This window comes from Acanthopagrus latus, chromosome 14 (assembly GCF_904848185.1).
Source record: "Acanthopagrus latus isolate v.2019 chromosome 14, fAcaLat1.1, whole genome shotgun sequence".
NCBI lineage: Eukaryota > Metazoa > Chordata > Actinopteri > Spariformes > Sparidae > Acanthopagrus > Acanthopagrus latus.
The window spans coordinates 3880852-3905224 of record NC_051052.1 but is presented as its reverse complement, the minus strand read 5'-3'; the positions used below and the strand labels follow the sequence as shown (position 1 = coordinate 3905224).

The following is a 24373-nucleotide window of genomic DNA, read 5'->3' as shown; positions in this document are numbered from 1 at the left end:
CAGGGTCTCTACACTGTCCACGACAGCCAGACAGCACTGAGAACTCAGCAAGCCCTCTGGTGGCTGGGGGCAGCAGTTGAATGCCACATGTCTAGTCTAGTGCTTTGTCTCTGATCTGCATGCAAAGACATTTTTTTTTAATTTGTCTGTTGCAAGACTTGCCTGGCTTTAATCTGTAACCATTAAATATCAGTAGAAAAAGAAAATAAAGTAAAAAGCAAAAGTTGCATGAGGGTGTGGGTTTCTAAGGCTGACACTGGAAAGCCATGCTGGCCATTGTGCCCTTCCTGTCCTTTAGTAAATGGCCCCAGAATAACAAAAAGCAAGGAAAGTTTCTATTTCTGGCAGTTTGACCTGGGAGAACAGCTTTAGCGAGTCTGGCTCACTTCAGGAAATCAGACAGATCCGGGGTTTGTGCTGCTGTGTTTATTAACTATTATCAGTGGAACAATGACCCTCCAGACATACATTTTCATACATGTGTGGAGTGCTCCTTAAACTTCTAGCCTTAGATTACAACCTCATAAACATCAGGAGTTTTTTGAGGGATCCCAAAAGCTCTCTTCCTGTGCTTCCCCTTTGATGTAACCCTTGTACTCCAGATGTGTCCCTGAGATTACACCGCAGCTTGAGCTGATAGGAGTTGAGAACAGAACAGCCAGACCATAAATGAAAAAGTGGAGGTCAATCATAAGTCAGCACAGGAAGAGAAGACATGTGTACAGCTGGGACGGGTGTCTCAATTGTGCAACTCTGTGAAAATGGGAGTCACTTCATGAATTGTCCCGAGACTTCTCCTTTTTCAAGTGGTTTACTGTCAATGAAACCCACATCTTCCTGAAATCTCTTCCGAAAGAGAAACACACAAGCCACAGAAGGGGAAGGAAGGTGGTAAAAGTACAGAGAGCAGATCTTGGTTTAAACAACTGTGTCCCTTTAATTGTGTTTTCAGCTGACGTAATGCTCTCAGACTGCTGGGAGGAATTTGCTTTAAACATATCATTGTTTAAATTCAAATCGCAGGTCAAAATCAAAGTAATCCTAGACCGGGCTGAAATAAAAGGATGCACAGATTACCCCCTGCTGCTTCACTGTTTTTGTTACTTTGAATCTCCTGACCTCTCCATATCCCCTCCACAGAACAGACAGGGAATACACAACACTGAGGGGGGCCAGTTAACTGCTTACAGCTTCATAGGTAGAGAATAATCCAATGATTAACTCCTCCAGGTTAGGCAGTGTCTCAAGCATTGTGTTCAGGCACAAAGTTCAAAGTCTCATCTTACAATCTCACTCACACTAACACCGTGTGCTCAAGTGAGATAAAAACAGGGTTAGGCACTGATTCACTCACAGAGATATGACTTCATATAAATGAGTTCCGGTCAAACATTTACTCAGCGACACAGGTCACAGCTAAACACAGCAGAAATATCTCCAGCCATCATGTGTGTATTAGCATCTCACCTCTGACTCTTTGTTGGCTTGGTTCTGGTAGTCTATCACTTGCAAAGTCCGTTTGATAGGCACCAAGCTACCCAGTTCATCGTAAGCCACCATAGCTTTCAGTAAAAACACAATATCCTTGTTTAATCCTGGCGGGTCAGCTCCAAGTAATCCACATCAGAGAAAAAAAGGTGCTGAAAATCAAGGCTTGTGTGAGAGGAAATAAAAAAACTTAAATAAATAAATATGTCTCCCCCTTTCTCTTCTTCCTCAGGGGACAGAGCTCTCTGAAAGCTCCCCTCACATACACTGTCTAAACTTTGGTCTGAGGTAGACTGAGGGAGGGAGGGCTTTATACCGGGAGGAGAGATGGGGGAGGAGCTCAACACTCATGGCTAAAGATGAGGTGGTATCGGGTTTACTTAGAAGTGAGACGACGCTGCCCGCAGGCTCTGTTGATCTGCGCAGAGTGAAAACAGTAGTGAGAATTTCAAAGATCATGCGCAGCTCTTACTGCTAAATGGTGTTGATGTAGACAACTATGGCGCAGGCGAAGAAGACTGAACCTTATCAAACATAATACGGGTTACTTTTTCTAGGAGCTGGGTTTGCAGCTAAGCCTGAAACATGAATTTCAAGTTCATGATTTAGTGTGATATTAATGGATTAAGTGATTAGATGTCTACCATTAAATTAAGGCAACTATTTCGATAATCGATTAATCAGTTTGAGTAATATCTTAAGAAAAAAGTCTTAATTCTCTGACTCAAGCTCCTCAATGACAACATTTTCTGCTTTCTTTTCCCCTGGACGGTAAACTGATTATCTATGGGTTAGCTGACATTTTATCCATTATCGACTAATTGGAGCTTTAACTGATGATAGATAGAACTGGTAGCTGCATCTGACAATGAATGAAAATATACAAAAAATACAAAGAGAAGGGTTGAATACACATAAACTGTGGCAAAATTTTGAAGCACAGCAAAACTTTACTTGTGTTGGGACTGATAATCCATCAAAGATCACAGACAGTAAAATTAATCAAGCTTCAATTCTAACTTTATTTCACTACCTTACTGCGATCCTTCCTGAGTGATACAGTCAAAATTACATTAAACTGAAATGACTTTCAAATAGTCTAATGTCCCTTACTTAAACTAAAATCAATATGTTGAATCACTGTCTTTTGACTCCTCTACTACCATGTCATGTAAGAGATACTAAAATGTTAAAAACTAAATGAGTAATCTCATTTAATCTACCACATTAATAACATACAAAAGTAATTATTACTTAGCTACTTCTTGTTACTCAAAGGACTCTGCTTTGTGGGGCAGTGCTCTCTGATCTTTGCTTATAACACAGTCGTTATCAGTCTCATCAGCTGAAGTGGGGGAGGTGATCAATTAGAATATCAATAGAGGGGGTCACTGATACACACTCTGCCAGATGTTTAAACTGAAACCTGTATATTGACCACCACCAAGGGGGTGGGGTGCGACGGCCACCCGTATGTTGATTGCTCTCACAGGCCAGAAAAAGGCGACTTTCAGTAAAGACAAAGCAGCATTCTGAGTCTGAATTCAATGAAACCTGTGGCTCTGTTACATGCATGTGGGCACTCTCACCCTGACAGAAGATTCACACGTGGCTGAAGGGACAAGAACACCTGGAAGCACTGATTGTACACACCCTTACAGCTGGTGCACAAACGCACAGCAAAAAGTGGAGGTGTTGGGTCTGATGGAGCAGCTAATGTGGAGGTGCTGCAAGGCAGGGTGTCACGCTGAGTGTTTTGGGCAAATGGACAAGCCTGTTCATGGCGCTGCTTTGTCCTCCTGGGTCAACATGGAGGTGTGAAACAGGACCGAGGCTTCATGCTGTTGCTCTGTGTGTGCTGGTGAGAAAACACGGGTGCAGATTGAGGTGTATTGACGTTGACACCCTGGCTTTTTTGGGTTTGTTTATGGAGCAGTCAGTAGGGCTCATCTGTTGCAGACCAACAGGACGCCCAGGCTGCGTTATATCACCCATATGCCTCCGAACAAATTTGGGTTTCACGTGAGAAATAAGACAACGGATAGAAAAAGTATGCAGACTGAGGAGTCAGAGAGGAACTTATAAAAATGAATGTGTCTGTCTGTGTGTAGTCTATGCGTGCCTTGAGAACACACTGTGTGAAGTCCTGCTGTTACTCACTCTGTATGGGGAGACCTCAGGCTGAATCAGCAGTGTGTCTGGCCCAGCCGCTATGAAAACTATACACAACATGGCTCGGCCTGCCTGGCCTGTTCGCCCCAAGTCATGCCGAGCTGCAGCTGGAGTACAGCCGTGATTTACACTCCAAAACACACACATACTCACAAGCCAGTCTGTACTCAGTGTGGCGGAACAGGATGAGTAATGCAGCGAGCGGTGGAGTTTCACCGCTGTCTAACCTATGCCATGCTGAGGGCCCCGAGGCTTGAGGGGCTGAGCTCAGCTTTACCTCCACATCAGTGGCAGTGAGTACAGGATGCGCACAGCCTAATTACAGCTCTGGGAAGGCAGCTCAGGGCAAAGAAACACAACTAAGTGCAGAGAGGCTTAAAACAACAGGAGGGAGGCGGAGACAGTGCTGCCCTCTGCTGATGGTCAGAAGCAACAGACACGGGACTGAAAACTTCATCCTGTGTAGCAACAACTGACCTCCTGCATCGGTCAAGTCCGGTATATTAAGGATCAAGGCTTAAGATTCAAGGAATTAAAGGGAAAAGCATCATGTAATGTCTCAGTAAGGTGTTGATTCATGACAAGCCTCCTGATGAGCTTCAGTGTTCCTGTGAATGCCACTGGAGGGATAAACACCAATCTTTCAAAACAGCAATGAAATATGTGCCTTTGCTGGCATCATCTATCTTTTATAGTAAAAACACTGTCACATAAATGTTTGTTATGACTTTAGGCCGGCACGAAAAGAGGCTCAGTGCCAGGGTGATATATTTTGCGAGGTATTTTTGACTTTCTTGGTCACTCTGAAGGAGTCTCTACTGCTTTCTCAAAGCAACAGCAACATCAACAATACACTCCTATTTTGCTGCTGAAGCTTTAATCGTGTGTGGAACAACTGCCTCTGCATATCCCAGTCACTTCCCCTCATATATTTTCTCACAAACAGCATCATTTAAATCATAGAATACATTTCAGCTGGTAGTTGTAGTTTGAAAGTGTTATTCACGTTATGTTTTGTCACAGACTTTCTTCCTCACCTTTTGATGTTATTTTGTGTAAAATTGTGGATTTCTCTTAGTTTGAACATTGTTATAAACATTTGGGATAGTGTAAGTGCAGATCGGAGTCTTTGTTCTTAAGAAATGATGATTGATACATATAAAACAATTGCTGGCAATGATGCAAAATAAGGCATGCAATATCTTATTGTGCATGTTTCACAATGTACTGTTGCAGCCTTTAGGTTAATACTGCTACATTCAGTTTTGATTTGAGCCATGCTAAAGAACAGAGGTGAATTTAAATGATAATATTACAAGTCAAGTCAAGTGAACTGCATTGTCTAACTCCATATACTGTATGTAGCAAGGTCTTTACGAGGGACTGTTGATTCATCGTAATCCTAAACAAATGAGAGTTACAGAGGATAACTATCATGATTTGATATTTTTCTCAAACCTCATATATTAAAACAAAACCTCTGACGCCGGGGGAACCTCAACACATGTTCTTTGGTGGCAAAGTTTAAAACCACCACCGGCACAGGGTTTAAGATTAAGCATGTGTCTAAATCAGGCCCCCCTGAGGGTGTGTCTGAGAGATCCAAACTACTATTAATCTAGTAAGTTTCTACAAGGAGCTATAAATACCTCCTCTTCTCTGGAGCTACAATTAAATAAAGATGAAGAGAAGAGAGAGAGAATATGTAGACAGTGATCTAATCACACGACAGCCTGTAGAAACAATGAAACCACAGATCTCAAACCAGACTTACATCCTCGGGTTACTCACACTTTTTTTGTTTTTGATACTAGGTGTACACACCCCTAGAGCAGCCCTGGTTGCTACCAAACACAGCGATGTTGCTAAGACTCAGAGCGAGAAACTGCCAAGCCTTTTACACAGAACAAAACTGATGTACTGATAGAGCTGCACTGACGGGCACAAATATGAAAACGTAATTTGCCAAGTCAAACTGTCATTGTTGCATTGGGAAAGACACATAAGGACAATTCACACAGCGACATTCTGTTGTAATGGCAAAGGGACGACAGAACAGCACTATAGCAGAGAATTTGAAGACAGAAGTCAGTAATGCCAGAGACGGCAGTTACGTGACACCCCACACCCCCCACTAAAAAGAAAGTGGAAGAAGATTGATTTTCTTACTTTCTTTATAGCTGAAGTGTAAATGACATGATGTGGGTCATTTACACGGTCATTTATACATAAGTAGTTAATAGTTATTTGCAGGGAGTTCAGGGTATCTTACAGCTTAAGTGTAAATGACAAGATGTGCATCATTTACACAGAAATAGTTACTGTAACAACACTCTTCTTCAGGATAGGGGCGCTTGGGCATGATCTGAAGGCAGGACCAGGCTTGTGGTGGGTTATTTCAAAGAACTTACTCAACCAAAACCACAAAAAGAGTGGGGCAGCCAGCAGATGTAGAAAAGTATGACAGGATGAATATGGCCGTTCCACTGAATCTATTACTTAGTAAGAAATTGAATAAGGAAACTGTGGGCAATATTGCACAATGCGGACAACTGTATCATACCATCGGATTTTGTATGACTTTTGTATCTGTTTAACAAAGTGCACAAAAGCACAAAAAATCCATAAGCATTCTATTCACTTTATGCTTGAAAATACACAGCGCCACAAGTTTAAACCACAACGGGTTAGGAAGTAGAGACTCCGGTAAGTCAAATTGTCAGAGGAATCTGTTTAGAGCATCTACTCTTTTGATAAAAATATTGATATTTGAAGCAAGTGTTCCAATAATCATCTTGCTAGAGGAAGCAATACATTATATTTCCATATTGATTTTTTTGCATCCCTACTGCTCATTATTGATAGCGCTGACAGGATTAGTTAAGCAACAACAGCAGCTTTTACCCTGACCAGTTAACAGACATCTGTTTATCGAAAATACAAAATGTTCTTCATTCCAGCCTCTCACATTTGAAGATTTACTGCTTTTGTCATGATCATTACAAATTTAATGTCTTTTGGTTTTGGAGTTTTGCATAGGAAACTTTTGAGTATGTCACCATGGGCTCTAAGAAACTGTGATGAAAAATAATCTGCGGAAAAATCAACGATGATGATAAATCTTAGTCGCAGCCTTAAAAAGGTGCAATGTGTAAGAATTGGCAACTTTTTGAATTCATACTCCCAACAAATAGGGTTCAGCATATCACCAGAGTAATTGCTAACTACTGCCAACTGTTGTGGCTATGAGCTAGTGAGATCAATTAGCCATGCAGCTAGCGGTCCAGACTGGGAGCTCGGAGCACCGGGAAAGTGTTGGTGTTATTTACACCACTAGCACAGGAACTTTGAATCCTGATGGGCTGGGGCTAGTTGTTTAACATGCTAAACATCACAAGGCAATCCATAGAAGTCATACCGTCGAAACTATTATCTCCTCAAGTTTTAGTTAAGTGTTGTGTGACACATATATTATATTTAAAAAAAGCATTTCAAACCGCATTTTGGAATGAGGTCAAGACATTTTAAGCACTTTAAAAAATAAGTTTGGACTGGTGATTCTATACATGTTGATTTTTTTCTTCAGGTGACCATTCAAAGTGAAGTTATGGCTGTTTTCCTGTACATTTAGATAGCACCCTGCTAGTGGCAAGACTTGCCTGAAAGAACAATGACTAATTTGCAAAGGAAGATCTTAGCGAAGGGTTGCATACTACTTTGTAGATAACAGTCAGTGCTTCTAGTAAAAAGAAAGTGGAAGAAAGTTCATTTTTCCTACTCTGACATTTACAAGAATTCAGGGAATCATTACAGCTCACATGTGCATGACTTACACAGAAATATGATGATGATGGGCTAGGGCTAGCAGTTTAGCATGCTTAATATTTCCACACAATCCATATAAGTCAGAACATCAAAACTTTTATTTCTTTCACAGTTTGTTTTCATTCTTACATATTGCACCTTAAACCATAGCAAATCTCATTTAAATCTCATTTAACATTTCACATTTCAAAACTGAGACACTGCAAAAGATCTGCTTTTATAGACCTTGGACTGGCTTACACTGTGCTGGAAGTGACTCAATTAGAAAATACAATAAAGTCAGACCAGAACACAGAGTGCTGCTCTGATTTGAATCTAGGAGTGGCCCCCGGTATTCTCCACAACACTGTTTAAGCTTTGTTTGGCTAAATCAGAGCAACTGATCCAACTGGTTACAGAAGTCCAGGCTGTACGTCTCTGCTAATCCATCTCATGTGGGCGCAGGACAAAAACAACCTACATGGAGACAAAATAGATGGCGAGGGGCCATGGGTTGATTATAAACAGTTTGGTTCATTGGTGCAACCCTCAGCATGAGAGGAGTTTCATATCCAAGTATTTCCAAGAGAAGAGAGTGTGACCCAAGAAAGATTTCAAAGAAGACCAGTAAACTTGTTTTGCACTGTTGGTTTTTCATTAAGATAAACTACAGGGCTAGCACAATAGTAAAATGTGCCTGAAGCAAAAGGGTGTTCAGTTATGACGAAATCATCCTGCTTTGCAACAACAATGACAGATCTTTGTGCGCATTAACACCCACACACAAAATGAGGTGTATTTTCCAACCCAGCCAGTCCCGCCACTAACAATTCTACGTCCAAGAACCTGCTTTGTCGTAACTAACAGCAGACTTCCTCAAACAGACACAGGCTTTATCTTGATGTGTTCCAGTGATAAGCTTAGTCATTTTAATGATATGCTCTGAATAAACAGAAGATGCACAGACTACACGTACAGCAAGAGATCAGATATGGACCCCAGTTATCAGTTAGATTCAGATCTCAACAACACAATTAACAAGAGAAAAAGCAATAATGACTTGAATTTATACTTATTTCTAGCATAATGTCTTAATTGCATTTGTTTTTTGCCTTACTCTATTCTTGTCTCCTAATACATAATTTTGTGAAATAAAACAAATGGTTTATGATTTAGTGTGATTCCCAGAGTGGAGGTGACAGACACCTTTGAAACAGCACATGCTTCTAGAAAACTTAAAAAGGTTAACTTCCTTAAAAGGTGTAATTTGTAAAAAAAATTGAAAAAAAAATAAGGCCAGAATACCAAGGTTGCTCCGAAAATATAGGGGGTAGCATATCACCAGAGTAACCGCCAACTGGTCTTTGCTAGCTACCGTTATACCACTAATTAGCTTATGGTTCAGGTAGCTGTGGAGCCAGTGGCCCTAGTGTTTACCTGGATTAGGACCTAAGATACCTGGTGGTCAATACTGCCAACAGGGCCCAGCTCAACTGGATTTAGCAGTCTGACACTGAACATGCCTGGACTCTGAACTGGGACTGAACACAGCCTCCGAGAATGACAGAGGTCATTTGAAGATAGGGATATAGTACGAGGGTGATTCACAGTGAGTAGAGTTTAGTGTTCTTGAAACAAAATGTTTTTTTTCTCATTGAATGAGGGTGTGGAAGCTGGTTGTATCATCATTTTTGAGGCAAAATGTCCGCTGATGTGTTTTACCTTGAAGTCGAAGCTGCAGAGGCTGACTGCATCACTGTCATCCTTCTCTCTGCGCTTCCGCTTCTGTGGAAAAATGAACAGGCAGGATGTTAGCTGAATTATTCAACATGCATCACTGACATGGCGGCGTATCATTAAAAAGTACCGTGAGTCAGAATGTGAGGTTTCCTTTCGACCATGGACATTTACACAAGTATTATGCATTTGGAATAGACCCTCAAACTGGCTGTCTCCCCACCCTCACTTTACTCTATAATAGCAACAGAGATTGTTGATCTCTCTCCCAAAATGTAACCAGTGTCAGGTTAGGATTCTCTGGGCATACACTTTTCACGATGCAAAGTTTGATCTTTTTCTTTCGGGAGCCCTGATTAACGAAAGACTGAAAAGCTCCTGCATATGGAAACAACTAGCACGCTGCATGGGGGTTTCCTTTGCTTTGCGCTGCAGTACACATCCTTGTCTGGGTATCAGCAAGACCAACATATAGAGCAATTTACAACCCCATCCATTCCTTGCTTCTACCTCAGGCCAATTATGTTGATTGCCACTGTAGCTCTGTTGTAAAGCTACAATAGACACTGCTGGAGGTCCTCCTGGGAACAGGAAAGTGTTAATTAAGATGCGGGACACTTTAACACCTGCATGTGGACTGTCAGTCAGTCAGGGAGAATCAGTTAGCAGGTGACAACAGTAGTCTGGCTTGTTGAGGCTGAGGGTCGTTACAGCCTTGAGGAGCAGTGGTGGCGTCTAGGGCCCCGGGGCCTAAGACTGCGCTCCATTAGCCATGAAGGCAAGACTGATTCTGACCGGACACACACGACGTCAAGGCCTGATTGACCAGTGAGGTGAGGAGGGCCAAAATGGACACATAATGGTCAGGGGTGGTTGGCGCTGAATGACTGAGCTGTGTGTTTGTGTTGTGTGTGGGCCATTTCCTCGCTGGCAGCCTAACTTGTTTTCCCACATCCATAAAAATTAAAGAGCTATCTGCTCAACCATTTGTACAGCTTAAAATACTTCACCCAGCGTGCATTTCAGGTGCTGCTGTGACTGACTGTTAGCCTTAACACTGCAATGAATGGAATGGTTTGTTCAATGCTTGTTTAATCTCAATAGGGGGCTGTTCAGAGCTGCAAATGACACATTTGATTGTCAAATAAGTTTTTGTAATTCACTGCTACTCAGCAAAGTTTCAGTGACACAGTAGAGCAGAACAGAGCCACTGTTGGTTTTAGGATTGAACTGTCAACTGAGATACTCATATAGCAAAATATGAAATGCAATGGGACTAATTACGTATTCTGTGACTGTCTAGTGTTCTGTTATGATGCTTTTCAAAGGCTTTTCGCAAGATTTATTTATTAATTTAATCTTATTGTTCAATTGTCGAATAGAAAGCCCAAATCACGCCCCTGTGGACCTCATGGGACCTTATTCTAGAAGAAAACTGCACAAATACATTTCTGATCCCATTTTAGTTGAGCCATGAATCACACATATGATGTTTGTTAAATTAAAAGTTAATTTTCCAAGCCATGAAAGTCAGAGTTTGATGTAAATCTGTAAAATAATCATATATATGTCATCTAGTTTTGTGTTAAATAGCTAAGTGAATTACATTGTCTTGCTAAACACATGCACCAATACCAATATGGCCATAAACTGGGCACACAAAAGGTACTACAAAAACATGGAAATCAAAGTAAATCTAGCTATACTGATAATTAGAGTTATTTATCTAAAATTGTATTGTATCTATTCACATTTAAACAAGCCCTCAGAATGACTTAAAACCAGGCCTGCTTTTTATTTCAGATAAGTTGATGTGCCTCCACTATCATCATGCTATCGTCAAGTTTCCGCAAAATCAATTAAATTGTGTATGGAATTACAAAAAGACAAAGTAAAAAGGATGCTTATGGATTTTGTGTACTCTGTTACACAAAAACAAAAAAATCCAATATTGCCATAAAGCAGTTGTCCACATTGATGAGCAACATCGCTCAGTCTCGCTCAGTTTCCTTGTGCGTCTATTCAGTAATAGCTTTAGGGGAATAAAGATTATGGAAAATAACTACAATGGAACTGCCAAATCCATCCTGTCTTCTATGTTTGCGTATCTGCTGGCTGCCCCACTCTTTTGTGGTATTGGTTGAGTAAATTCTCTGAAATAACCTACCACAAGCCTGGTCCCGCCTTCAGATCATGCGCAAGCACCCCTATCCTGAAGAAGAGTGTTGTTACAGTAACTATTTCTGTGTAAATGACGCACACTTCAGCTATGAGAATACCCTGAACTCCCCGTAAATCTCAAAGTAAGAAAATCAATCTTGCACTTTCTTTTCAGTAGGGGTTGTCACGTAACTGACATCTCTGGTGTTTGCTATTTCTTAAACAGTTAATAGTTTAAAACTAGCAGGTCTAAATTTAAACATCAGTTTAAACATTATTGAAACAGACATTAAGAACATCCACTATTGTCCTATCATCTGACCTTCCAATCCAATCCAACACTGTTTTAACACATACAAAAGTTCACAACAAAAAGAATCTGACCATGCGTTCAGTGACAAGGTTTAACACATGTTCATAAAGTTCTTCCTGCCACAGTCTAGACACAATCAGGATCCAGGCCTACTTGAGGTAAACTTTTGTACCAACACTTGGCAGAACATCACCTTTTCACACAATGCTGATTATACAATATTGTGTGTGTACAAGACTTATACATGTGAGAAGAATAACATTCAGAATAGGTTACGAAAACAATGGCTGAGCGGGGTTGACTAAGAAAAGCCTTAAGAGAGGTGGTGGGTACAGATCAGCAGGTCAGCTGAAGTCTGCAGCTCAGTATCCATGAAGTGTGCGTGCTAAGTGTGAATGCTCCCTCCAAGTTAAATATTGCCTTAAGCTCTGGTCTTACTCATGAGATAAAGACGACACAAGAGTAATCTCAGTGCAAAAACAGACACAGCGGGGGAAAAGGAGAAGAAAATTAGCAGTTCTCTCCCTGCCACCTCTGGAAATCCCTCCGTCAGCAGCTCGCAGATGAAATAACACCCTCCAAGCAGCGACTTGTTCAAATGGCGGGATGGGATCAACGTAAATACTCTGACTCAACAAACACCCCCCCACCTCTGTTCATTACACACACACACACACACACACACATAAACCGCGAGGCTATAAAAAACCACTTTGTTACTCATCTGGGGAGACTTGTATGTTACATAAAATGACGTTGATGTACACAGACAAGAGTGGCACAAAAACACAGCCATGATGAACAGTGGCCAACACTACATACAAGTTTGACCACATTAGGATGGACAAAGAAAGGGTTTGCATTTCTTTCTATAAATACCAGCCTGCTGATATGGTTCTGCTGCCTGACAGAGTTAGAGAGAATATCAGTTTCATATTATCATGACACCATAGGTTGAATGACAAACTGCTGCTTCTGACCCAGGCCTGGATTAGACAGGAGCCAAACTAGCCAAGAAATGTTGAGCTCATACAGTCTGGTGAAAAGGAAGATAAATATTTACCGTACAGACAGGAAGAGGTGGACGGAGAAAGTGAGCGATAAAACGGAGATGCACTTAAAAAAACTGATATGAATTTGTGTCTGCAAATCAAATTTGAACATTCAAAGGCTTTAGCTGTGTTTCTTGTGTAAAAGAACAGTGGGGGACCAGCTAGGTGGAGCAGTCCCCCCACCCATTACTATTTGCCTTTTTCTCTGTCACATGTAAATGAGAATAAAAACCATGAGCTGGAACAGCATTCAAACTCACAGCACTGTGTGGGGAAAAGAAATGCAGCCACTTCATTCAGCTTCTCATATGTGAATATTTACTGTTTTTCTTAGTCATCTGTGAAATTCCACAAAATACATTTGGGTTTATTTGGTAATTTAATTCACCATTTTCAGAATATAAAACATAGAATCCTGAAAAAAAAACAAAAACAAAAAAACAAACAGGTTTAATAACAGGTTTCGATAATGAATATAACAGCATTCCTATTCTGAACACTTGCTAGGCTCCCTGGTAGGAAGTACTTTTCTAACATGCAGAGAAAAATTTAAACTTAAACTGTGAGCCTTCCCTTTGTACCCCAGCAGGAAGTCTTCCTACAAAACCCTGAGAAGTAATGTCAGGAAGCATTTTGTATTTGGCCAAACAGTTACCTTTGGAAACTACAATTATTATTGCTTCTGTTGTGTTTACATTCATGTCTGCCCAGACCATTATATGTAGTAAAGACATTTAATTCAACAAATGGTGTATTTTTGGAAAAATAGAGTTTTCACTATATTGAAATGTATGATTCCACTCAATAATTTCTAGTGAGAAATCAACTTAAGCATTTTTTTTTTTACATAGGAATACAGATGACTGAAAGAGAGCTTCATCAGATGGTGCAACAACAATGAATGTTTTAGTGAAACAAAAGAAACAAATCAAATTTGTTGTGTGAGTTCACATAGCTGATTGTGTTAGAATACAGGGAAGCTACAAGTTGTGTTGGGATGCCTAAAACTCGTGTTCAACCTGGCAACACAGAGGATCTCCAAAATCATCACAGTTTTGAGGTGGGCACCCAATATTATTGTCACCATTTCAGTTTCCACTAAGTCACAATCTGCCTTTCTGCTCCTGAGTTATGGTACTGTGAAGTGTTGTTGCAGAACATAATGACGTCACTTTGAAGTCGACCTGTGACTTTTTTGGTTATAAAATGTCATCACTTCATCATTATATCCTACTCGACATTTATGTGAAATTTTTCAAAACAAAAATAATGAATTCTTAATAAAGTTAAAAAGATAAGTTAACCTAAAAATGTGTTTTGATGTCACAGTGACCTCAACCTAAAATCTAATCAGTTAATCCTTGAATCCAAGCAAACATTTGTGGCATATTTAAAGACCATTCCTTAGGGTGTTCCTGAGATACTGCGTTAACGAGAATGGGACAGAGAACCTGAAAAACAAAATGCTCATAATGTCAAGGCATCAAGTTTGCGGAGGCAAATCATATACAGAGATAAGCTGAAAAAGACAAAGACGATGGCGATATTATGAGGCAGGAACAAAGTTAAACTTTTTTGAAGCTGTTTTCTGTCAAAATGCATGTGGCATGTGGCTACAAATTGCAGGTTTTAAACCGCAGGATCTTGTGTCTTAATTGACTAAAACTGATCAGATGTGGTCACTGCCTGCAGTATTACAACATCCGTGTTCCCCTGACAAGGTCAAATGCTTGTAAAATATCAGCGAAAGTGAAAACAGGCTAACTTTTCAATGTATTTCACATGTGCTATTAACTATAATGAGGCCTGAATTCACTACGTATGAACAGCTGCAATGCAACATCAAAGTACAGCTGTACTAGGTTCTCTTATTGAAATGGATGAACGTCCACTGGGGAGCGGCACCTTGAATGCATTATGTGTTATCAAGGATTCAGTGATATAAATCCTGCTCTCTGTGGAATGTTGAGGAATCCTCAGACAGTCAGCGGTCAAACAAGTCAGTTTTAGTTAGAATATAAATTGCTGTTGATATGGGCAAGGCCTTCCCACAATAATTACCAATGTTTGCGTGAAAAGCCTGACGGGACTCAGCAGCTGGCAGCCACATTAAATCACATCTGATTAAAGCTGGAATGCTGCTTATCAGACAGGCCACTCTTGAGGCTGACATCTCTGGCCGCCTGAACTTGTTGCTAGAAGAGACAGAATCCGCAGAATCAGACTCTCACTGTTGTTAATTACCTTCACATTCCACCAAAAGGCAGTCTGGTTTGATCTGCTCCACCTTGGCATTGGGCTGGAAACCTGACTCACATTCTCACCATGACAGAAAGCCCCTTGAGGCCTCGTACCTGATGTAGTCTGAGAGAATGCACCAAGCACCTGGGGAATGCTCGTCTCGCCTGCTTCCAAGGTTCGCCTGGGGGCCAACATACCCCCACCTATACCCAGCCCTGCCCAAGTCAGGGTTAAAAAAAAAAAAATCCCCCCTAACCACTTCAAAGCCCGAAGACCTGGCTAAACTTTATTCAAAGCCTTGGCAAAACCTTCAAGCTTAAAGTGGCGGGGTTAAGATAAGAGGGGCAACGAGACAAAGGCACTTTCAGAATTCCTTTATCGCTTGCTGTTTTGTAGATTTATAAATGACAGATAAAATGGGCAGGAGGGGGGAGTAAATTGAAAGAATGAGCTAACGAGATCCACATGGTTTTGGTGGATGAGTTAAGCGTGCCATGTTTGCGAATCAAAGGCAGCAGGCTGGCACGAGATAAAGAGTCGCTGGCCTCCTCTCTCTAACCCTGCTTTTATTTCTCCTCCTCTGCCTTCAGATGAGCGATGGATTGTGTTTCAGGCAGCTCTAAATCCTGGAATGCCTCCACACTCGTCGTTCTGCTCGCCGTCTAATCTGTTCGCTCTTTTCTGTTTCTAATCAGCTCGTCTTATTTAAGGCTGACTGTAAACCACAAGCAGGCCAGTCTATTAGAAGCAGTGATGGTTTGTAGGCCATTACGTTCCTCTGGTATGGGGGATAAGAAATCAGAGCAGGCTGGATTTCCTTTATCCAGCATTTGGACTCTGGCTACATAAACAGGCCTTGTTCAGCCATGAGGGAGCCACTGAACAGTCATCACAGTCCCTCAGTGAGGTATTAGATGAAGATACACACTCAGTGCTGGGAGTTGCCAAGGAGAAAGCTGGCCTGGAATGTAGACTTTAGAGATTTCCCTTTACTGATAGAACTCTGGAACCAAGGTATGAGCATCAAGGCTGGTGATTGCTATGAATGCTGAGGATAGAGGCCCAGCTCATGAGCAGACCTAATTGACACAAGGCCAAGATTCTGGATAGGTGATGCTCTCCATAGGGCAATAACTTTCAAAGTGGTTCAGCATTTGCCACAGCACAGTCACAGATCACAATAACTTGAAAATTCACAGACAGTCAGGCCTTGTGTCAAGAGGTGCGTAACTCTGAAATAGTGCCACAGATGCTCTCTGGTGCTAACAGCAACTGGTAAATGTAACCGATGTGTTGGTGTCATGATGACTTCCTACAATAATTTGGTATTATGACTGCCATTGTTACATTATCTAATTTTGCTGCATCTAGCAGGAATTGGCATTCTTGGGGCACTGTAAAAGTCTTGTTTTACTTGTGTTGTGTGTCTTTTTGTTTTCAGGTTTGTTTGTCCCATTCTCGTTAGCATGATAGCTCAGGAACACCTTGAGGGAACTTCTCTAAATGTGGCAGAAACCTCTTGGAATGAACTGATGAGATTTTGGGGGTTAAGTGTTTAGGTCACTAAGACCCATTTTTGGCACAATTGCCGGTGGTTAGGTTGTCCTTTAACACTGATTATTACTTTAAATTTGGCAAAGAAGAAAACATAATTTGCTATTATGCATTAATAGTTTAACAGTCGAAACGCTCGAAAGCTTTAACAGGACTGTGTGATTGGATCAGATTTAATCAGCAGTGCTGGCAACATAAACCACCCCACGGCAATGACCACATTTTGAGAGAAATGTTCCTAAACTGCTGAAAGGGAAGACGTTTTCCAATTGAGGCCACTTTAATCCACTCAAAGGACCCCATCATACATAATAATAAGCAGATTTTCAGGGATTTTAAGTGCACAAAGTCCTGTTGCACATGTATATTTTATTAATCAGATATTTTGTCTAGCTTATTTTCTCATGCGATATAAGTTATCTATTTTTGACCAAATCAAAAAAACAGAACTAATGCTACAAAAAAAAAAAAAACAATAACAAAAAAAAAACGCCATCGCCATTATGAAGAATTGTGGGTTTCTTTTAAAATAATTACACACAATTGTCTTAAAGGAGTTTTTGTAAGGATAATGATCATTTAGTGATTTGCTCAAGTGTAAACCAGTAAAGGTAAATAAGACATTAAGTCTGGTTGGTCTGGAGCAGCCTTTCAGCGCTGTGACAATGAACAGTGCTACCGTTTCCGAAACTTTGTTGGAAACTCAGAGAAGAGATTTAAATCCAAAACACATCGTAATGATGGGAAGCGGTGCACCCAGTGCGCACAACAGGAGAGAGGTCAGCCAAAAGACAGCTTGGAGTAATGTACAGATTGTACGTACTGTAAATGATACAAGTACTGTACAGTGTATTTAAACTTAAAAGTTTGTCATTTCCTTGCTGCTTGGTGCTTTGTGTCTTGAACCAGACTGCTGGTCTCTGCTGCAGTTTATGATTACATTTACTAAACTGTATGTCTGTATCTTCCAAGTGACCTAACGTGATCTGCACACTTAAAAATATGAGGCCTGTACTCACCAGACTGAAGTCCCATTGTGGTCCCGGGGTGAGGAAGGTGAAGGAGCTTCCTCTTCGCAGTGACCTGAGTAACAATACCAGAGGGGAGGGTTACAATAACAGCATAGCTACAGTGTATCCTCAGCTACAAAAACCAACATCAAGGCCTGTTAATTTAAGTCACAATGATCGTGCTAGTAATCCCTCAAAATCCACCACTGTGAACACACATGAGTCAGCACGAACCATAAGAATCTTTAGAAGACCACACTGACCCAAAGTCCCAGCCAGAGAGTGAGTAAAGCTGATGACCTCACTTCAAAGCATTCGCACGGTGATAAAAAGGGGAACTGTGATTCAGGGAGCAGTGGTGTCCTGAGAAAACATTCACCTCCCATTACCTACCACAGCCTCAGCATCATGTAGCTGCACCAATGTCCTAGGAATGACAGATAAGGATCTTCTCAGTCAGAGATTGAAGGGGAACATGACCCTGGTTGTTCCCTTGAAGGAGGCCTCATCAACCACAAAGCTGTCCTTAGACCTAAGACCCCTATAAGATTTGAAGGAGGAGTCCTTTGTCCCACACCTTCCTCCCCTCCAAAGATTTGGACGTGGCCCAACTGTCTCTTTTTGCTGGGAATTGTCTGGCAGGGGACAGCTTTGCCTTTTTTGGGACTCCACAGTGGGATTGTCTGGACTGAACACTCCCCCAAACCAGCCATGCATACTGTAAATCCTTCTCATGTCAAACAACTAATCTTCAACCTGTGTGATCATTAAAGTATTAAAAGAGGGTTAGGCCAGATAAGGCCACATTGAGGACAATTACACAACACATCAGGCTCAGTGAATGGATGGTTACACAGCAAGATGAGAAACATCAAAGCAGGCCTTAAGATCTGCCTTGTACCAACAATAAATTGGATTTTTATTGAAGCACTATTTCACATTGATGAAATGCATTCAATGAAAAGACCATCTAACAACTGCCGTACAAGGCTAAGTGACTGTCCAACTTATGAAACCAAGTAAACGGCTGGCTATGTACTATAATGACAGACTGCATAAAGAGAGGAGTGCATCCTATCCTAACAAGTATTAAATTAATAGCCAATTATCTAGATAATCAACTTATTGATTTGAGGATTTTTTTCTTTTGGGGAAAAAAAAAAATCTCTGATTTCAGTTTCTTGAATGTGAATATTTCCTGGTGGGTTGTGGACCCAAAAATATTAGATTTCTATTTAAGGAAGTCATTACAGATTCTGTATATGCTGATGGATACTTTTCACCATTTTCTGATATTTTATAGACCAAACAACTCATGTGCTTGATCAAAAAGGTTGTCGATTGATTAACTGGAGATGAAAATAATCTTTACTGCCGTAACAGTCAAAGTCACTGGTTTCTCATTCTGCTACAGCTCGGATTCTGCAATACAGTAATTATAATCATGTGTTTTTTAGCATAGTGAAAAGAAAGTGCTTCTGGCCAAAGTTAAACTTGCTTTCAACAACACGTTTTGGTTTGCATGAAAGCTGGCTTGCTTATTCGGTGTCCGTTTGGAGCATTGGTTGTGCACAAAACAGAAATTGACACTATGCATCCACAACCTACAATATGCAGTATCTGACAAGGTCAGTAAGCACATCAGCAGCAGCAGGGACTTTGAGGTAACATGTGCTATCTTGTTGTATCCTCTGGTAACATAAAAGCAAGTATGTGAACAACTACATTCATGATGCAGCCAGTTCGTTTACATTTAGGTGTGGTTCAAAAGCAACTTTATGTCCCACCTTTACTGTGGCCCCCTTAACATGTAGCTACAGGGCTAATCAACAGTTTTTTAGAGTGGTTCACAGAGGACAATTTACTGCTCAGTGTCAACAAAACCATGGAGCTGATTGTTGATTTCAGAAAGAGGGCTGCAAAGACACACTATCTTGATCATCACACATCACAGTCCTGGTTAAAAAAGCACTGGAAAGGCTCTAATTCGTATGGAAACTTAGGAAGGCTGAATTCCAGAGAAAGATTCTAGTTAATTTTACTACAGGATCAACAGAAAGCATCCTGACTGGGAACATCACAAACTGGCATGGTTCGTGCACAGCGCAGGACAGGAAGGCTCAACAGTGGGTTATTAAAGCTTCCCAGAACATCATTGATACCAATCTACAGAGCGCCACTGACTTTGGTGTCAGTTTGTAGAACCCAGAGGATACTAAAAGACGACACCCACCCCAGCCACAGTCTGTTCACCCTGCTTGCCATCTGGCAAGAGATACAGAAGTATCTACTGCCAAACCACCAGACAACAGAGCAGCTTCATCCCCCAGGCCATGAGAATCCTGAACTCATCCTAAACAACAGCAGACAACACTCCATAATATAGATGCAGCAGGACTCAGGGACTCCTTGTTTTCTAAACCTATGTCTAAACAATTACAAATGAATGTACCTTGTACCAAAACACTACTGTTTTTCTTGCTAATGGTGACTTTGGCAACGTGAATCACAAGAACCAACACCAACATCTTCACCTATTCCAACCATCCGAGGAGGCGAAGACCTGGTGAATTTCACTCAGTTGTGATGGAAAAGTCTGCACAACAACTGGAAAACTCTTATGCGCTATGTGTTCTCTAACTATTTATCCATAGACTGCTTTATCAAGAAGGGCCAGCAGTGTAAAAATCAACATGCGCTTTAAGACTCAAGCTCAACATTGATGTTTACAGAGTTCAACATGGAGCAGAAAATGTTGCCATTGCTGAATGTTATTGTTTATTTTGCAGGTTAACCTGTTGAACTAGGCATTAGCAGGTTCCACGGCTAATGTGGCTGGTGTTGCCCGTTGTGGAATTTAATACTGCAATGCAAGCATAGCGTACATTACACTAAAGCTCTTTCTGCTCTGTGATTTTCTCCAGAATGTGTCTGTTGCTGTACTTAAATGGACTTCACAGACAAACCCCATGTTACACTGACTGTTGTACTCCCATAAATATTCTTTGGGTTTTTTGCAAAACAAATGCTGACGAGCTGCCTAATCATGTCCCTTGTCTAAAAATAAATCACAATACATTCACTAATTATTCCATATTATGAGGCAGGCTACTCCTCCCAAACATGTGTAGGCCCATACCTCATTCTTATTCTTTTATGAAGCCAGCAAACACAATTGAAAGATACTTTCTTCTACACCCCTAGAAAGAGTGAAAAAAAACACCCCAATGTAGAATCATGTTTTAGTGGAGTATCCCCATTCATTTTTGTACCATGAACACCATGATTTCATACAGTCATTGCAAAAAACATAAATGTCATGATATAAATTTAAGGTCATATCACCAATCCCTAATAAAAACACAATGCCTCAGCCTTTTAAAACATGGTGGGAAACTGTGGTGGGAAGAATATTTACACCTATGGTTTTAAACAATATGAAGAAAACCTGCTTTTCTAATAAATGCAGATACCACAGTTGAACTCCCCTGAAAATGCAAACAAAGATGAAATGTTAAGACACTGTGGAGAATGTTGAAAGGAACTAATATGCAACAATAGTGCATCACACTCAGCGGACATGAAGGCACCTCCTACATTACTCATGGTAAAATGGTAAATGGTGAAACCAAAGATATATGTCTTGGGGCTTAGAAGATGGGACCTAAAAAGGCATCAGCATCCGGAGAATGCTGAGCTGCCCAGAAACACTTGCTGTTTGTGTGTCCGGCAAGTGCTGCTCGTAAGGCTGAGTCATTCCAGTCATACTGTCGCTCTACTACTGCTGCTCCAGATGGCATTTATCCAGGAATACAGACAACTGTCCATCTACAGTCAGGTCTGCATGCTGCCGCTGCAGCACCTGCTCACCTTACACTGACACCTCAAAACTGGGGGTTAGGGCTTGTGACAGATTAATGAGTTCATTTATTTATTAGTCTATGAACAAATATTCCTTAAGCTCAAATGTCAAACAGTCTCTGGTTTTAACTTCTCTAAGAAATTGTGATGGGTTTCCATGAAACTTGGATAGAGGATGAACCTCTAAATAGACCCCATTGACTGTTGGTGCAGATTCAGATAAAGGATATTTTTTTCTCCCTTTCTTTTAATTTATGAAGTGGGTGTTTTAGTTTATCTCTCAGGGAATTATGCATAGGCCTTGATGAAAAAGAACGGGCATAATAATGTGGCTTTGAGTGAGATCAAAATGGGACTGTTGGGCCTTGACAGGGGTATGTGCTCCACTGAGTGCAAGAGTACCAAGTTTAAATTGCAATTAACAAACACAATACATGGAGAAAATTATTGTCAGATTAACTGGAAATAAAAATAATATTTTTTTTCAAGTCTACACTGAGGAAACTGAATCATCACAATTACTTGAATAATCTTATAGACTGTAAATTGTCATAAAAATGTGAATATGAAAATGTAAAGTTAAATCTCCAAATTGCTTCCTTTGTCCAATTTACGGTACAAAAACCAGACTCTTCATTTTACTGTCATACATAACAAGGAAAGGCAGCAAATCCTCACATTTAATAAATAATAATAAATAATAACCAACTAATTAATGCTGCTATACCCATTTGTGTGTTTAACATTACTGTAGTACCAAATGAAGTGATGTCACACATGCTTGACAATAACATGAAAACCAGCAATCAAAGGGGAGAGAATAGGAGTAGACAGGTGCTGTGGAGCTCCGTGGGTTGAACTGAGCACAAACACAGACTAACTGGCAAAGTTAGGCTGGAGTTTCTGTTGGACCACCTATGTTGTAAATGCTTGCACTGATGCTACTGTAAGTTGTTTTGGATGAACAGCATGTGTTTGGGAAGAACAACAACAGCTAAAGGGAGCAGGAAATAGAGACGCTTCCTGGGTGTCCTGGAGACAAGTCAGGGGTCAGAGTTCAAAGCAGGTGTTGCTCAGACTTAACTGTCAAATAATTAACTTGACACCTGTACATTGCAGTCCAAGTGTCCACACACCCCTATTTTGACACTCAAAATGTTAGTCTTTAAACTCATAGTGGGGGTGAGGTACAGACAGATCTACTCATTCAAGTTGTAATCAGTAGTCCAAATTGTAGTTTGAAATGTTGAACAGAAAGAGACCAAAGTAATCTATTTTTGTACCTCTCATATTGCAGTTACACAACAGTTTTGGTGACTACATCAGGAGGTATCCAGTGATTTACGTAAAACATTTTAAGGAGTTTCAGCCCGGTCCATTTCTACGTCTGTGGTGATGTTCGCCCTGACATATCCTCAGTGATAACACCATCCTGTGAATGTCAGATCCCAGGTCATCAAAACTACAGATAACCACTAACAGTATCAAAACCACTCTGCTAATGTTCACCTCTCATTAACACAGATACAAGCCTCAAATGACAAAATGCCTGACTAAAATATGAGTGTAGAGATATAATACAAGTGAATATGGCTTTGTAGGAACATTTTATTGTTAGCGTCAATGTGGTTTATCTTTTATGATTATGACAAATATATCTGTTGCAACGATATACACATCAGGGTGTGTTTGTGCGTGTGAAATGCACTGTAAAATGGGCTGAAAAGTATCTATCCCAAGCATCCTTGAGCAACAACATTTGTTCAATTAATCTGGTAATCTTTATTCAACCCTCACAACACCTTCCATGCACTGTATGTAATTAATTGTAATTTACATTACTTTGCCAAATAGACAAAGGATGCTTCATTAAAGTGTCACTGGTTTTAACATACCACATCCAAAAGTTTCTTTGGGAAGTCACTGGGGAGGTTACTACAGGAAAATATTATTGGGTAATATTTCCTGTGCTAATCAGAACTAGCATAAATAAGGATGTTTCATAATATCTGGCGATTCGAAATGCTTTATAACTGTATGCTGATTTTAATAGTGAGAAGGGTGTGTGTGCAGTGACAGTGAGTCATGGGCTTTTGTGAAATGAGCAACTTCCACAGAATCACACTGGTTTATAGCATGTCACTGAAAAATTTCAAGCAGTGGCCCAGAAATTAGACTGGGCCACACGCACTGTCTGACAATTGTTTCATCACCAGGCCTTCTGCCAATGTGTAGCCGATTTCTCACACTGGTGTACAAAGTCATGCTGGGAAACTCACAGGAGATGAGAGCCTTAACGTAACCACTCTTCCGCTCATTGATTTATCATCTCACAGCTAAATCTAAACAACTCTTCTGGAGTAGGTGGTACTGGAGCAGAGACTGATATTTGCAGTAAAAGGGCTGAGAGGTAGTAAGCTCATCACCAAAAGTCCATCATCACTTGGACTCTGGGGACCCTTGTTGAAGTCACACTTGAGATGAGCACCTGCTGTGCTTTGTGTCCATGTTTAGTAACGAGAGAAAGAATTATAGGTGTCTGAAATGCAATCAGCAATGTGGTGAAAAAACAAACAGGTACATATGTGTGTGTGTATACATGCATACATAAGTACATTTACATACACACACACACACACACACACACACACACACACACACACACACACACACACACACAAATACATATAAACATAAATACACATGACATAACCAATCCATAAAAGAGAATTTGTTAGCCAGCTATGTCTCAATAATTGTTACTGTGCATTTTAGCAATCTTGAACATTATGTTTAAGGTCTAGTGTTCTTTTTTTGAGGGGTTTGAACAGGGATTGAGGGGTCGAACAGGAATATAATATAACCAGAAATGGAATGTAATATTCCTCATTATGTTTTCATTAGTGTGTTATCAGCTATTATCACTTGCGTTTTCATTTCCATAGGACCAGACACACTCAACAGACATCAAAGAACTGGTG

At 40.6% G+C, this 24373-nt stretch overlaps 1 protein-coding gene across 4 annotated transcripts in view; it reads right to left on the bottom strand.

Moving 5' to 3' along the window:
* Positions 1 to 24373, bottom strand: part of net1 (neuroepithelial cell transforming 1) — a 33166-nt gene that overhangs the window by 5646 nt on the left and 3147 nt on the right. Inside the window, exons 2-4 of one of the 4 annotated variants that reach the window (XM_037121948.1) lie at positions 17911 to 17958; positions 17541 to 17604; positions 9187 to 9249 (exon numbers count right to left, since the gene is read on the bottom strand). In XM_037121948.1, the coding sequence (XP_036977843.1) occupies positions 9187 to 9249; positions 17541 to 17604; positions 17911 to 17958 (175 nt within the window). Of the gene's footprint in view, positions 1 to 1467; positions 1784 to 9186; positions 9250 to 17540; positions 17605 to 17910; positions 17959 to 24373 lie in introns of those variants that run through there. The other 3 variants (XM_037121950.1, XM_037121949.1, XM_037121951.1) reach the window with 3 other exon arrangements.